The 14576-nt window shown below is 37.7% G+C and overlaps 1 protein-coding gene across 1 annotated transcript in view; it reads left to right on the top strand.

Annotated features, from left to right (window-relative positions):
- Positions 1-14576, top strand: part of LOC139740301 (popeye domain-containing protein 3-like) — a 40483-nt gene that overhangs the window by 9632 nt on the left and 16275 nt on the right. Inside the window, exons 2-4 of the mRNA XM_071650883.1 lie at positions 5652-6320; positions 7742-7853; positions 9841-10008. Coding sequence (XP_071506984.1) covers positions 5761-6320; positions 7742-7853; positions 9841-10008 — 840 coding nt within the window. The 5' untranslated portion in view covers positions 5652-5760. The remainder of the gene's footprint in view (positions 1-5651; positions 6321-7741; positions 7854-9840; positions 10009-14576) is intronic.

The following is a 14576-nucleotide window of genomic DNA, read 5'->3' as shown; positions in this document are numbered from 1 at the left end:
TTCAGAACATGATATCTATGACGGCTTCGTGTTATATACTATACGCACGTGTGCCAACAGTGCAAACGAAATGTGCTGTCTGTCGTAAAGTATACAAGCGCGTGAAAATGTCTTTAACCTTTTCATAATAATAGCCGGGCATTCATAGGACTGTTGCACTTTGAAAAAGGTTGAGTTGTTGAGGAAACGAGGTGGTAATATGATGACGAATTTGCTTCTTCTTCTCGGTTTCTCTCAAACATCACTAAACTTACCTTCTTCCTCATAAACATTTCCTGCGTATCCACGCTCTGTAGACTTCATTTTTCCTCCTGATTTTTCCTCTCGTTCCGTTTTTTTTTTTTTTGGACCTCCCTCTCTTTCCCTGAAATATCACACTCTCCTTTGATCTCTCTCGCTTTCAATTTTCTATTTTTTTTTGATCTGCCTGTCTGTCTGTCTGTCTGTCTGTCTGCCTGTCTGCCTGTCTGATCTCACTGACGTTGACGTGGGGCATTGTTCACACATGCAGTTCTCCATGTCGAAGGAACAGACGTACATTGTATTTCTGCACTGCGGTAAGGGCGCTGGTGTGTGTGTGTGGGGGGGGGGGGGGTTGGTGGGAGGCTCCTGTTTCCTTCGTCTCTATGGAGCAGGGCCTACAGTCTATGTTTGTTTGCATGTTCGTTTGTTTGTTCGTTCGTTTGTAATGGTGTATTCATTCTGATAAGTTGTATCTGATTTAGCTTGGAAAACATTTTGGATAACTACAATTCAAAAGGAAATCAAGTCGGCTTAGATCATAAAAATATTTTGTAGGCAGCTGTGCTATAGCTGGTGATGTGATGTAAAGCGTTGTGAAACAAGTTATAGTTTGTAAAGCGCTTTGCAAATACAATTATTGTTTTGCAATTAATGTCTGTCTCCTTGTCGCAATTTGTCTGATTTTTCTCTTTCTCTCTCTCTCTCTCTCTCTCTCTCACTTTCTCTCTCAGATACGATCTATCTCACCATCTCCGGTTTCCATCTAAACATTATTTACATGCGTGGGAAGATTTAGGTCACTTTGGCTGTGTGGGTGTAACATTCTCTAAAGCCATTCGCGAGGTCGTTCATTAGCGAATTCTTGTCACATGATCACTCACATGGTCACATGACAACACACATGCAAAATCGAACGGAATACATGATTATGCACATGTAACCCGAAAACAATACGAACCTCCAACCTTCCCATCCCCTCTTGCTCCCTCCCTCTCACAACTTTGCTCAACATTCAGCAAGAAAAGTAAATGCCTAGAACAGTTTAATTTCGATTGCGTCTCTAGATGTACAGAGACGACTGTTTTTGTTTACTTGCTTGGCTGGTTGTTTGGTCGACCTGTTTTCTCTAAACAGTGCCAAGTACGACTACTCTCTGTACAGCGTCAATCGTAGCAAAACAATCGTGTTGTCCTGTCGCTTTGTGTAAAGGTTCCCCGGGGGCTGAATGGCCCGTTTAAAGTTCTCGTGACCTTTACGGAGACGTCTGTCACATCATCGGTATGTACAGAATGATGACGATATACTCACAGTGCACTGTGATATTGCATCTATATGCATAAGAATATTTATACTGAAAGCAAGTAGCATTCAAAACAGTAAATGGGTAAATCCATTTAAATTTGAACGCTCAGACACACTTATGGAATCTTAGAGGACTCTGTCATACCATTGCTGCGAGCAAAGCGTTTGCAGGAATACGGGTACTGGTTTGGCTCTCACTGCTGTAATAAAGAAGAGACATGGAATCTTATTATGGAAATAAAAAAATACAGTGTAGTAAAAGACATATTACTATAATGCAAGGTCTTAATACCCAGGGAATTACCTCTCCAGATTTATTTCTGCTCTTCTAGAAGCCCTTGCCATTATCTCAACTCTTGCGCTACCAGGTGCCTTATCATTTACATTTGGAAAAAGGCATATCGTAGGTAAAACCATCTCGCCCAATTTCTTAACACACGGCAGGACTCGATGTTGGGACATCCTGTTAAAAGTTTAGAGATTATATTCCACAGTGTCACTATCAACAATCAAAACGCAGTGTTCATCATTTATACCAAGTTATACGAATAAAAGGTGTTACTCACCTTTAAATAGGATTTTCTTGTTTTACCTAGGCTGCGTTTATCAACTTTCCCCTGTTTAAAGGTCTTTTGAAAGCCCTTTCCAAAGCCCTGTACTATTAATGTGCCGCTTGTTTTCTAAGAAGGGACGGCGAAAAGCAATTACCATCATAAAGACATATCTTCCTTTGAGAGTGACGAGTCATGATGCAATGTCACATGAATCAATTGTCTTCCTATCTGTGAGGCAGCTCCAGTTTAGCACATATTTCAAATATTTCTGAGTGGCGGCATGAGACATTGGCTGCGTTTATCAACTTTCCCCTGTTTAAACGGCTTTCCAAAGCCCTTTCCAAAGCCCTTTCCAAAGCCCTTTAGAAACGGCTTCCAAAATAGTTGCGTTTATCAACTCTCTTCGCGAACACGATAATTGGCCTGTCACTGCACAGCTACATTGTGCAATTCGACCCGAGGAGAAGAGGTCATAATGAGGCGTGCATTGTTCGTAACTGCAGAACAATACTACAAAGCCGTTTCAAAACAGCATTGCGTTTATCAACTTCAAAAGGCTTTTACAAACAGGTTTCTGAAAACCTGTTTAGGAAACCTGTTTGGAAAGCCACAAATTTGCAGCTTTCGAAAAGGCTTTCCGAAAGGGCTTTCAAAACAGCTTTGCGTTTATCAACTCGTAAAAATTCCTTGAAAGCTGTTTGGAAAACCTGTTTCTGCCGAGAAAAGGAGTTGATAAACGCACCCTTTGTTTGTAGATATCTCAGCCATTTTAAAACCGATTTTCATTAAATGAATATCAAATTCCTCTTAGAAGAATGGTATGCTCGTTAACATTTAATAAGTGGTTTCTTAGTGTCTCTCGAAAAGTTATGAGCTCAATCCTCATTTCCACCAATACTATACCATCCCTTTAATGCTTTGCAAAGCTGGTTCATTGTTTGTATACTATGGCCAAGTGATATATCAAACGAAATGAAAGCAAAGAGAGGAAGGTAAGAGAAGAAGGAGCTGACAAGAGTAAGAAGTGATATAAGGAAGGAAAGAAAAATAGATTGAACAAAAAAAGGTAATCTAGATCATATCTGCTGTACTGAGATCTTAAGAACGAAAAAGATGAAAATCCATTCTCATATCTTTCATTCGGAGGCAGAGAGGAACGCGTATATTCCGTCCTAACAAAATAGTCTATAGCCATTCGCTGAGATTGATACCAGGAATCTTTCAACAAAATAATACAAACCGAATGAAGGGGATAATTTGAAGACATCTGAAAGGTAATTATAAAGTCGAACTTGCCGGAACATACAAAGAATAGTCATCTTTAATAGATCTATTTTTTGTTTTATCTTCGCTTGAATGATGTTATTACTTTCCTGGACTTTCCCCATTTCGATTAATAAAAAGGGGATGGAAAACTAGATGACAAAAAAAAAAGATAATAACTTGGTACAGTTTCATTACCAGGAGCAGAATTCTCATCTCGCCATCTTGGCGGGGTGCTCCCAAGAGGGATTCGTAGACTCCTGATTATTGTCTCCTGCATGTATATCTTAAACGAGGCAAAATATATACAGCATGTCTCCAAAATGGCATGCCTGGCCACACCCTGGAAAACAAATGATTATTCAAACTTTCGTGTAAACGTCTAACAAAGATACTACAGCTAAAGTCCTTGTCCCTGTTTTTTTTTTTTGTGGTTACCTTGTTTGTTCGCTCATGTCTTTCTGCGTGTTCATGTATGTTGCTGTTATTGTTGTTGTGTTTAGTTTAATGGTGGTAATACCCTGCGGAAGTAGACACAACCAAATGGGGCTTGTCTTTCAGCAATACAACCTGACAACAACTTTCACTTACAACTAAAGATAACTGTATACACTTTCGACAGGTGAACAAAGGTTGCTTTGCAGCCTTATTTACGTCGATGTAGGGCAATTTGTCTATCAGTTGCAATAAAAACATCTCGACCGAAGAATTTCATGAATTTGAATAAGGAAAGGTTGCTTTATTGCTTTGCTTTAAAATAGTGCAATTACCTGTAACACTAGACAGTCCCGTACCAGTTTTAATCAATACGACTTCTCTACATCTTCTGTCAGGGGTGTTTATACGAGTGAATCCCGTTAATCTGCCGAGTACACTCAGGGCTATCAGGAGTGTGGAGGCCCATAAGAGGCCACGAGAACGGTGTGTCCATTTATTATAAACAAATTCCTTGATTGATGTTATCACACTTCATGGCTTTTGACATGTGCCACCAGCGCGCCGCTATCTACGTTATTTACACTATGGCTCTACCTGCCCCCGTCTTGAAAAAAAAAAAATTCATGACGTGTATGATATCGACCGTCAGCTATATTACCCTGCAGGGTGCTAGTTTGTTTGATGCTCTCATTCGTTTCGATAGACGGCGTACTGAACATTAACAACATACAGAGTGATTGGAATAGGCACTGTACCAATCTTGCAAGTAGGCTCTACACTTACAACTATCCAGTTGTACACAATTTTGAAGTGTACTGACCTTTAAGACGCATGGATGAACAAAATAGTGAAGAGAAAATCGTCGATGAATAGTATAGTAAAGTCATTAGTAACCTAGGTGTCAGAATTATGATTTGTTTCGCTACTTATTAAGTCCTACTATAATGAAGAGTAACGGCAGAGTATAGGCCTACGTATACAGGGAATTATCACCTGTGAAACAACTCCGTATAGTCTGTCTGCATCTGTTCAATTGGAACCAAATCAGTCTGTTCATAACGGAATACACTGTATAATGTTTCCTAAAGATATACTGATAAAAAATGGCGGCGCCTATATGGACAGATGTTCTGAACAAGCACTGTGATTGAAGCGCCCCCCCCCCCCCCCATTGCTCCCTCTAGGCATGTTTTCATTCATGAGAATCAATGGTTAAAAACAAACCAATAACAATAATAAGTTTCTAGTTTAATGCTAATGACAATGATGGTATAAATTGAATTTAATAATGAAAATGTACTCTCATTCACCTGGTAGTTCCTACATCAATATTAACACCATTCTTTCATGACGTGCTGCAATTATTGTTCCAGTACTGGAAGGTACTTGTGCTGCTGAATTTATTGCGAATGACACACACATTGTCAAAAACAAACAAACAAACAAACAACAAAACAAACACACCCATCAGCAACCACAACCGCATTTTGTGCATGAATGAATCATTAATTCAGAACATGTCCGAATTACCGGGAGATAAGTACAACAGTTTTTTTCTTACTAACATCAATATAATGAGCCCATGTAATCACACTGTTGGCTCTTTAATTTTTCTCTTTCTAGGAAGCCTCATTACCAATTCATGGCCAAGTCACGTGATCTAAATTTCCATTATATTTTATTACCTGGTAACGTCACTTCCGGTAATCACGGCATACTCTCTACTGAATGCGTCTAAACACCGCCCAGGTTTTTAATATTACATCTTCTCTGTCGTATTTTGCAGCTAACGAGAATCACAAACTTAAGATAATTATTAAAGATTTGATGTCATTTTGTCTTCACATGCAGAAATCAGTGATTTCTAAATGGAACCTGATGGATCTGTGTGGGACTGAGAGCTAAGAACAGTCAGAGGAAATATTCACCCCACATTTGTCGTAAGTAGCGGGCGGTAGACATGGCCACAACCCTTCCTGGTCAGCCGACGGCTGGTCCGACGCTGGTAACCGACGGGCTGATCACCGCCACGCAACTGATGAATACAATTTCCTCATCGTCGGCCCCCAGTCCGAGCTACTCGTCATGCCCGCCATGGCAGCCTGCCCAGGGTGTTGTCTTCCAGCTAGCGTCGCTCGTCCTCCTTCTCGCCTTCGCCGCGCCGTCGACCAGCGGCGCCGCCATGCTGCTAACCCACTCGCTGCTTGTTGTTGGCTTCGCCGTGATGGCAGCCTGGGCCTGGGTGTACATCTGTGCTCATGACATATTCGGCTGGTGCCTCGCCTTTGCCGCTTTAAATCTCTTCCACATGGTGTACCTCGCTGTCACCATGAGACCCGTGAACTTGACCCGAGAGGAGCGCGACCTGTATGAAAAGGTGTTCAAACCTTTTAAAGTGCCACGCCACGTGTTCAAGAAACTCTGCTACTACAGTAAGATTACATCCCTGAAGATCGGGGAACATTACTCGGAAGAGGGTAAAACTCAGTGCACCAGACTGTCCATACTTTTATTCGGAAAGTAAGTGTTAGAAGAGCTGAGGATAAGAAAGGGTTCATATTTCCTAATTCACAGTTTTATTCAATACATTTTCTTCTGATATTCATTTAATGTTCCATAAGCAGGTTGCTATAAAGATTATAATGTCTATACGTAAGAACAAATGCATTAATAAAAGTACATTTTCCCATTAAAGGGGAAATCCAGTCCAAATGTAAGTTAGTCTGATAAGAAAGAATAAAATATTACGAGTTCAATGGTATAAATTTGATCGAAATCGGATGAAAAAATAAGGAAGTTATGACATTCTGAAGTTTCATTAATTTTTGGGCAAACAGTTCTTGAACAGTAAATATGTTTATGTAAATGGCAAAGTGAGCATGTCATTCCCTCACAACTTACCATATAGTTTGTACATGAAATTTTGAAATTTCCAGTTTTCCACTATTCTTAATTATTCAACCAAGAATAACATTATGCTTCAAACTTCAATGACAGAAACATTGAATTTTCGTCATTTTTTGCACACGATCAATGGAAAATTGTGAGGGTATGACATGGTTAGCTCATTCATTTGCAAATTCAGATCCACTGTACATGAACTGTTTTGCAGAAATTAGCAAAACTTCAAAATGTCATAACTTTCTTATTTTTTATCTGATTTCAGTCAAATTTTTACTGTTGAACTAATAAGATTTTACTCTTTTTTTATCAGACTAAATAATATTTGGACTGGATTTCCTCACAAAAAAAAAAATAAAAACCGTTAAAATCAATATAGTAGTATATTTAAGTTTGTCAATAAACAATTTCTGATAGAAAAACTGGAATGACAAAGATGACTCGCTGATTTCAGCTAACTGGTTGTATAGTTTTACTTTTTTCTCTATATGAATATATATATTAACATACAACGCTCCATATGACATTGTTCATGAAACTCGGAAGGAATATGTTTGTCATTCTTTGGATAAAAGTTTCATCAAAAGAAGTGATGTGACTTCGAAAAACGTTATAGGGCCAAAAGGAATAGTTGATTGAAACAGCTTTACGTCCTATGACAAACAAGCAGCAGATAATACTTAAAATGAATTACAGTCCTCTTATCTTATCAATGTTGTTTTATTTTGTGTGTGTGTGTGCATGCAAAATTAGATAAAATGATAAGTGCATAATCTCCGCATGTTGATATCCGACTCCCTTATAATTTCGTGTCAAGATATGAAGACAGAGAAACTAGCAACATTTATTCAATACTGAAAATCAAACAACGGGATTGTATAGTCAAAGAGTACCTGATCCACAAAATCATAATTACATATGAATATAAACATAGCAATATCATCTAGAATTTCGTTTTACGCACTGAACAGATACAAGATCGCTAAAGGCCCATTGATTATGGAAATTCACCAACCATAATCATGATTATCTCGATATAGGGTGAAGGTGTTCTGTGAAGGCGAGTTCCTGCATCACATAATGGAAAGACAGTTCCTAGACTCGCCGGAGTGGGATTCCTACGAGAAGACGGAGGGCACAGAGGTCTTTCAGGTATTAAATGGGAATTTGTGTTGCGGTAATGTAGACTTCAATAGGTTTTTTTTTTTTTGTACCCCATGTACGTGTCTTAACCTGCCATTGGTTTTGAATGAAACGGTGGACCTGGTTTTTTGTATACATGTTGTTCTAACACTGCCTTGAACTTGAATAAAGTCATGATTAAACAAACAACAAATATACATGTGGATTGAGTGAATGCAGCAATATTAGTAGAACACATCAGTGAAAGTTTAAGAAATAATATAAAATTATATAAAGAAAATACTATACAGTAAATTCCACAAATTATTTTGTCATATGAAAAGTAGGCCTACATATTCCCTGGACTTGTTACTGACATAACATTATGTCAAGGGTAATATTATTCCCCTGCTTGTGTTCTTAGATCAAAGTAAAACAAATTTTACATTTTCTTTATATTTTCTTCAATGGTATAGTCCATAAAAGATGTCATGATCCGTTGTACAGTTTTCTGATCCAGCGGTCTCATCACTAACATTTAAAAGATTAATAACTCTTAAACGGATTGTCCGATTTTCCTCAAACTGACGTATTCTACTAATAAGGCTAGAATTCACTCAATCAACATGTAGTTTGGGTTTCATTCTCCTGAATTCAAAGCGGTGATCATATTTGTCATGGTCCCCCCCCCCCCCCCCCACATCCATCATGAATGGTATGATTGAAGATCAATCTTTTACTTCATTATTTAAATGTCCCTTTCTTGTCTATTAAGACATCCTAAAACTTTTTTTATCACATATTCCTCAGCAAAAAAGAAGTAAACACAAAAATTGCAAAAATGGACAAGTTGTCATTCATGCGTATGTGCTCTTCCGCATATCAATCAGAACAACAGATATGTTTCACACAAGAAACACAAATCAATTTGCAAAAATCAACCTATGATATCTAGTATATTGTGTTTGTAGCACCAAAGATAAAAAAGCCCCCCCCCCCAAAAAAAAAGATAATGAATAATAAAGATAATAAAAATAATAATGATAATAATGGAAGAAAATGAGGAATTTTCTTTCAAATCCAAATTCAAATGGCATTAGAGAACATGCAATGTTAAAAGAAAAGGTAAAAATTTAAAATGTTATTTAAAATTAAGACACTTCAAAATAATATTTGATTCTTGAATTTGTCTCATTAATTCTTAAATTCCTAAACTAAAGGAATTAAACAAAGACGTTCTGTCCGTTTTATCACATTTGTGGCTTACTCTGTGTGTCATTTGAAGTTTGAGTTAACTGACAATTTTTTCCCCCTTTAGCTTCCCACTTTGTTTTTGATTGAATATATAAAGAGATACAAGGGAAAGAAAACTTATTTTTGCTATTGCATTCATGTCTGTCATTGTGTTGAATTCTTTTGTTATCATTACTATCATATCACGAAGGGCATTTGCATATGGATGGCGAAATGTGAATTTCTGCAATTTTTCCTTTTAGTGCATTGGAGGACAAAAAGAGTGTGTTCACTCATGCGTGAAAAACCCTTTTATGCTTTATGACAATAATTATTTTTAATCAAAATCTTCTATGAAAAATATGCTCTAGAAAAAGTGCTCATCTATTTCTTCTTCTTTTTTTTTTTGCTGAGAGAATTATAGATAATTATTTAACTATATATTTTAGGTAACTATGATATAGTCATATTACTGTTTGTTATTTCTTTTCATATTCTCATATTGGTCTACAATTTAGCCCACGCGTAGGTTCTACTATGTTTCTTTTACTTTCGCTAACTTTGACCCATTAATATATCAACGTATATCAATATACATTTTTTAAAATGGTCTTGTCAAAATCTCGTGAATTCAGCATTGTCGATCAAAAGAAACCTCCTACTTCAGATCCAATCAACCAGACAACTATACTAAACTATATTCGAATGCGCATGATACATATCATCATCGTCAAAATTGTCCTAAAGAGTAGGAAACTTTCTTTTGTGTATGTGTCTGCATTAGGTAACCCTGACTGCCACCACTTACTGTCGGTACATCACGTGGCATAGAGACCAGCTGCAGGACTTCCTCGACACCGAACCGTACCTCAAACAGGTCTTCGACAACCTTATCGGCAGCGACATCAGCAAAAAGTTATTCATGCTCACGGAACGGAATCTCAACCAGCGGGTAAGTAGCTGCAGGCCTCTCCTACTTATTTCACCTCCCTTAGGTCCTGAGTGATTGCGACGTTCTGATTGCACTGGTTCCAAACGCTTTAGATTTTGGATCTTCTTCTCGGAGATGATCATGATGAACAGAAAAAAAATTGTTTGAGCTAATAGCCTTATGCTGCTTGCCATCCGTGCACCGCAAACCTATATCACAAGATGCGAGACTGCAGTGACAAAGACTTGTTAAACGCTGTTTAATGGCTACTCTCATCCATCTTTAACCCGTTGCTTCCGAGATTACTCGATTTCCCATTGCTTCAAAGCAGGGGGCACCCGGTTCATGTGGACAATGGGTTAATGAATAGTTGTTGGAAGGTTTGGAAGGTTTATGCACTTTTAAGAGGTTTTTCTTCCTGTGTGACGCGATGACTAGATCCAGCCCACTCCCTCAACGCACGCGCGCGCGCGCGCACACACACACACACACACACACATACATACGTGATAAACACATTATAAACGAGGGAAAACTAATTTATATGGACGTTATATTATCAATGGCCAAATGAACTGTCAGTGCTTATTGCGATTAAGGCCGCTCGATAGAGGCTTAAGGAGGTATGCAAGAGGGTTGAAATGGCAAAGATATGGATAAGGAGAGATTGAATTTTATCTTGCGTGACTCAGCATATCATCCAAGAGTTTCCGGGAGATGCAATGTGCCCCATGACATTTGACCTCTTTGCTGTTTAAAAAGAAATTTAGATAGATAGAAGAAGTAATTTTGAATTGTCATCCTACTAAAGATTTGACGTTTCATCAGACCTTTTGAATAATAACACTTGAGCCTTAGTATTTTACGTGTGACATTTAGATCTATGGCACACTAACTTTTTTCCGTTGGATTTCGTCGTTTTTGTTTTGTCCAACTGTTAACTTGTCTCCTCTGTACCATTTTGTGTATTGTTTTGTCTTATGTGTTGTTAGATTTTTGTGACTGTCATCGTTCTCATGGTCAATAGAAATACAGCTGACAAATACCGAAGTGAAAATTCAATTTTACTTTTGTAGCACACTTCCGGACTAACTTGCGCACTGATCAGAGATCCTCACAGAATCCGACGCTGAAGTCGCGTGTGACTTTCTCCATGGTAGATGCATACAAAGTCATGCAGCCCTAAAGGGATTGTGGATATGATATTAGAATAAACTGTATGCTATCATGTCAGTAAAGTTAAGCCGAATGTTTAGTTGAATCATATTATGTTTTTCATCTTGTACTTGATGAGATTCAAAATGCCACATGGATATGATTTTAGCAAGTGTCTGCTGTATAAGGATGTGTGAGGTGTTTCACCGGTAAAATCTAAAGCGATAAATCAACAAGGCTAAATTGTGTAGAAAGATATCACGCATTGTCGTGAGCTCCTTTTAAAAAGATGTATTTTTCTTAAGCTTTGGAAATAAGTTTAATCATCATGCCGTTATTGCAAATCATGTTTTGGATGACTGAAAAGTGGCAAGAGCTTTGCCCTCTGTTTTGTTTGTGTAGGAATTAAACTGTTTTGTTACCTGTTTTGTAGTGTGCCAGAGCAACCCCATCTGCAGGTAGCGTTTTGTTTATGAGACAACTATTTTGTTATTTTCTAGCGAATTTCATCAATGGTACTGTTTCAAATGCTACTGGGAAAAATGTTTTACAGACAAAACGTGTATTTACTGTGCTTCTTGTAATTATTGAGACTTGATTACTCTTATGAATAATGAACTGTCCAAAATGTATTTTTTTTTCTTATTTGCTCTGCGCTAGTGTGTGTGTGTGTGTGTGTGCTTGTACTTCCATCAAGGTACCTATGATTGTATGATTATAGGACCGTGTAGTTTTGTATTGTTTGACGTGCTTTATGTCAACTTTCTTCGTAAGTTTTGTATTTGTATCGAAGTTACATTTTGCATCTCACAAGTTCGCTTTTTAGCACTGCAGCCCGTTCGTGTTCATGTTCAGTCTTCGTATATCATTACGTTACATTGACCGTATACTGTTTGTAATATGCATGTATATTGTGTGGAAATCAATGAAAACTAAAATGAATAAATAATCATTGAGTGAGTGATTGTGATAAACTTGTGTTGAATACCACTAATTTCTGTTTTTGCACAAATCGATAAATGAGTGCTCGTATAACTTTGTAATCACGGACGAACTTGCTTTGAGGATAGCAGACTCGGAAAACGAGTGCAAAAACAAAGGATTGTCACAATGAGTTGGAAGGCACACATCCGGTTTGAAAGCAAATACTATTCAAATATCTGTTGCCTGTAATGAATTGTACCGTAATGTCATCAAGTCAATGTAATTTGAATGTTAGCTTGGTCAAAAGATCAGAATGTTATTTTTTTTTTGCCATGTCATATCGGATTTGGTGAATCATCTGCAATGTTTTGTGTACACATTTTCGTCATGTAAAGATTCGTGTATGCATGTATTATCGTTATATTAAAGGGATCGTATAGTTTTGGTTGAGACCTAATTTCAGGTTTCTAACATTTTTTGTGAGATAATGAGAAACTTCTTCTGAAATATGAAATAGCATGTAATTCTATGAGGAATTCAACTTTTATTTGATGAAAATTGGTTTTAAAATGACTGAGATATCCAAAAAAGTGCGATTCTAATAAAGTGTGGGACCCACACTTTATTACGATCGCTTTGTTTTACTTTGTTTTTGGATGTTTCAGTCATTCCAAACCCGATTTTCATCAAATAAACTTTGAATTCCTCTTATAATGGTATGCTCTGTATCATAAGTGTTTCCTTGGTATCTCGCAAAAAGTTAAAAGCCAAATTCTCATCTCCACCAATACTGTACCATCCCTTTAATTGGTGAAGCTCACGGTTTGCATGATGCATCGTGTAGAACAGATTTTGCAATGTATTGTCTCTTAGGCTCACTCAAAATTCTGTATTGTATAACATAATATTGCTATGTAATTCAGTACTTCTTATGTAGGCCTATGTTATGACATTTACACCACAATTATGAAAATGCAGCCATAAAGATGGCTTAAACGATTTTCTTTTTGTGACAGAGTGACCTCAGGGCAATGAAATCACGTGTATGTATGATAGATCGAATTGAAGAAAAAAAAATTGAATATTACAATATGGGTGCGCGTGCTTATGCTTATACTTGGATTAAAATGTAACTATGGACCCTTTGTTCGTATAATGAGATCTATATCAATAAACAGAGGGCTCTTCTTGTATAGTTTACTTAAGGAGCAAATGCAATTTGCCATCCTCCCCCTGTGCGAATTCCAGGGGGCCTGCATACGTCAATGAAGACAGACAGTCAAGAGTGATAGTGTGAGTACCTCTTTACAAAACTCGTGGTTTGCAGAGAGCACTTGCGTGGTTGGTGACATATTGTATAATAATAACGGCTAATGATATTCCCAGGGTCCCCGGGCGCTTATACAAACCTTGACCCGTGTGTCATTCAGTCAGTATGACTCGTGGGCCGCCATGCTTACGTAGGCTGCTTCCGTGGGCGCCATCTTCCACACGCTGCAGTCAGGACGTGGGTGAGATGAGGGGGGGGGGGGGGGACATGATGCGCTCGGCAACTGAAAAATGGGGTGTGCTGACAATGACGAGGGTAAAGATAGATAGATAGATAGAGATAGAGAGAGAGATAGAGAGATATGATGTGCAGAAAATGTAAACATAATATAGAAAAATGTAGATAGCAGAAACAGTTTTGTAGAGAACGAGTGAAATAAATGATGAGGTCAATGAGGAAAAAGGTGTCATGAGTTCATAATTATTATCATGAAGTCGAATGTCTGGTTTTTAATTTTTTTTTTTTTTCTTTAATTCAATTCAATAATTTAAGTCTGACAGGAGAAAGCATCTAGAGGTCATAGCACTTCGACATTAGAACTGAGGGAAGATAAGTTTAAACAAAACAAAACAAAACAAAACAAAACAAAACAAATCCTTTGACCTGTTGGCCAGCTTGTCAGTGTGGCCAGCTTGTTAGTCGCTTGCGGATGAATAACCTATTCCAGACAGTTTGGAAGACGTTATTTCCAGCTCACCTCAAGGGGGGACTGTACAGTATACTGGTTGAGGTAAGGATTCATGTTCATAGCATAAGTTTTTTGTTGTGAGATAATGAGAAACTTCCTATGAAATATGAAAGAGCATGTAATTTCAAGAAGGATTCATCGTTTATTGATGAAAATTTGTCTTGAAATAGCCGAGATTCTAATAAAATAAAATAGGCCACGACTTTTCTTAGGATCTCTTTGTTTTCTGTTGTTTTTAGATACCTAGGTCATTTCAAAACCGATCAAAAACCGATTTTCATCAAAGAAACTTTTGATTCCCCTTAAATTGTATGCTCTTTAACATTTCAGAGAGTGATTTCTAAATATCTCGCAAAACATTACACGCTGAATCCTCACCTCAACCGGTACTGTACCGTCCCATTAAGTTGATGATTTTGGTTGGAACTAGCATTCAACAATTAAGGTCTGGTGCATCATGTTCTGTTTATAGTAAATCTGCCAAAGACTTCC

The sequence above is a fragment of the Diadema antillarum genome, unplaced genomic scaffold, assembly GCF_040938485.1.
Source record: "Diadema antillarum isolate AM-2024a unplaced genomic scaffold, OU_Dant_1.0 seq00000846_RagTag, whole genome shotgun sequence".
In the NCBI taxonomy this organism is placed as follows: Eukaryota; Metazoa; Echinodermata; class Echinoidea; order Diadematoida; family Diadematidae; genus Diadema; species Diadema antillarum.
Note: the sequence above shows the minus strand (reverse complement) of the source record. Positions and strands in the feature narration are given on the sequence as shown.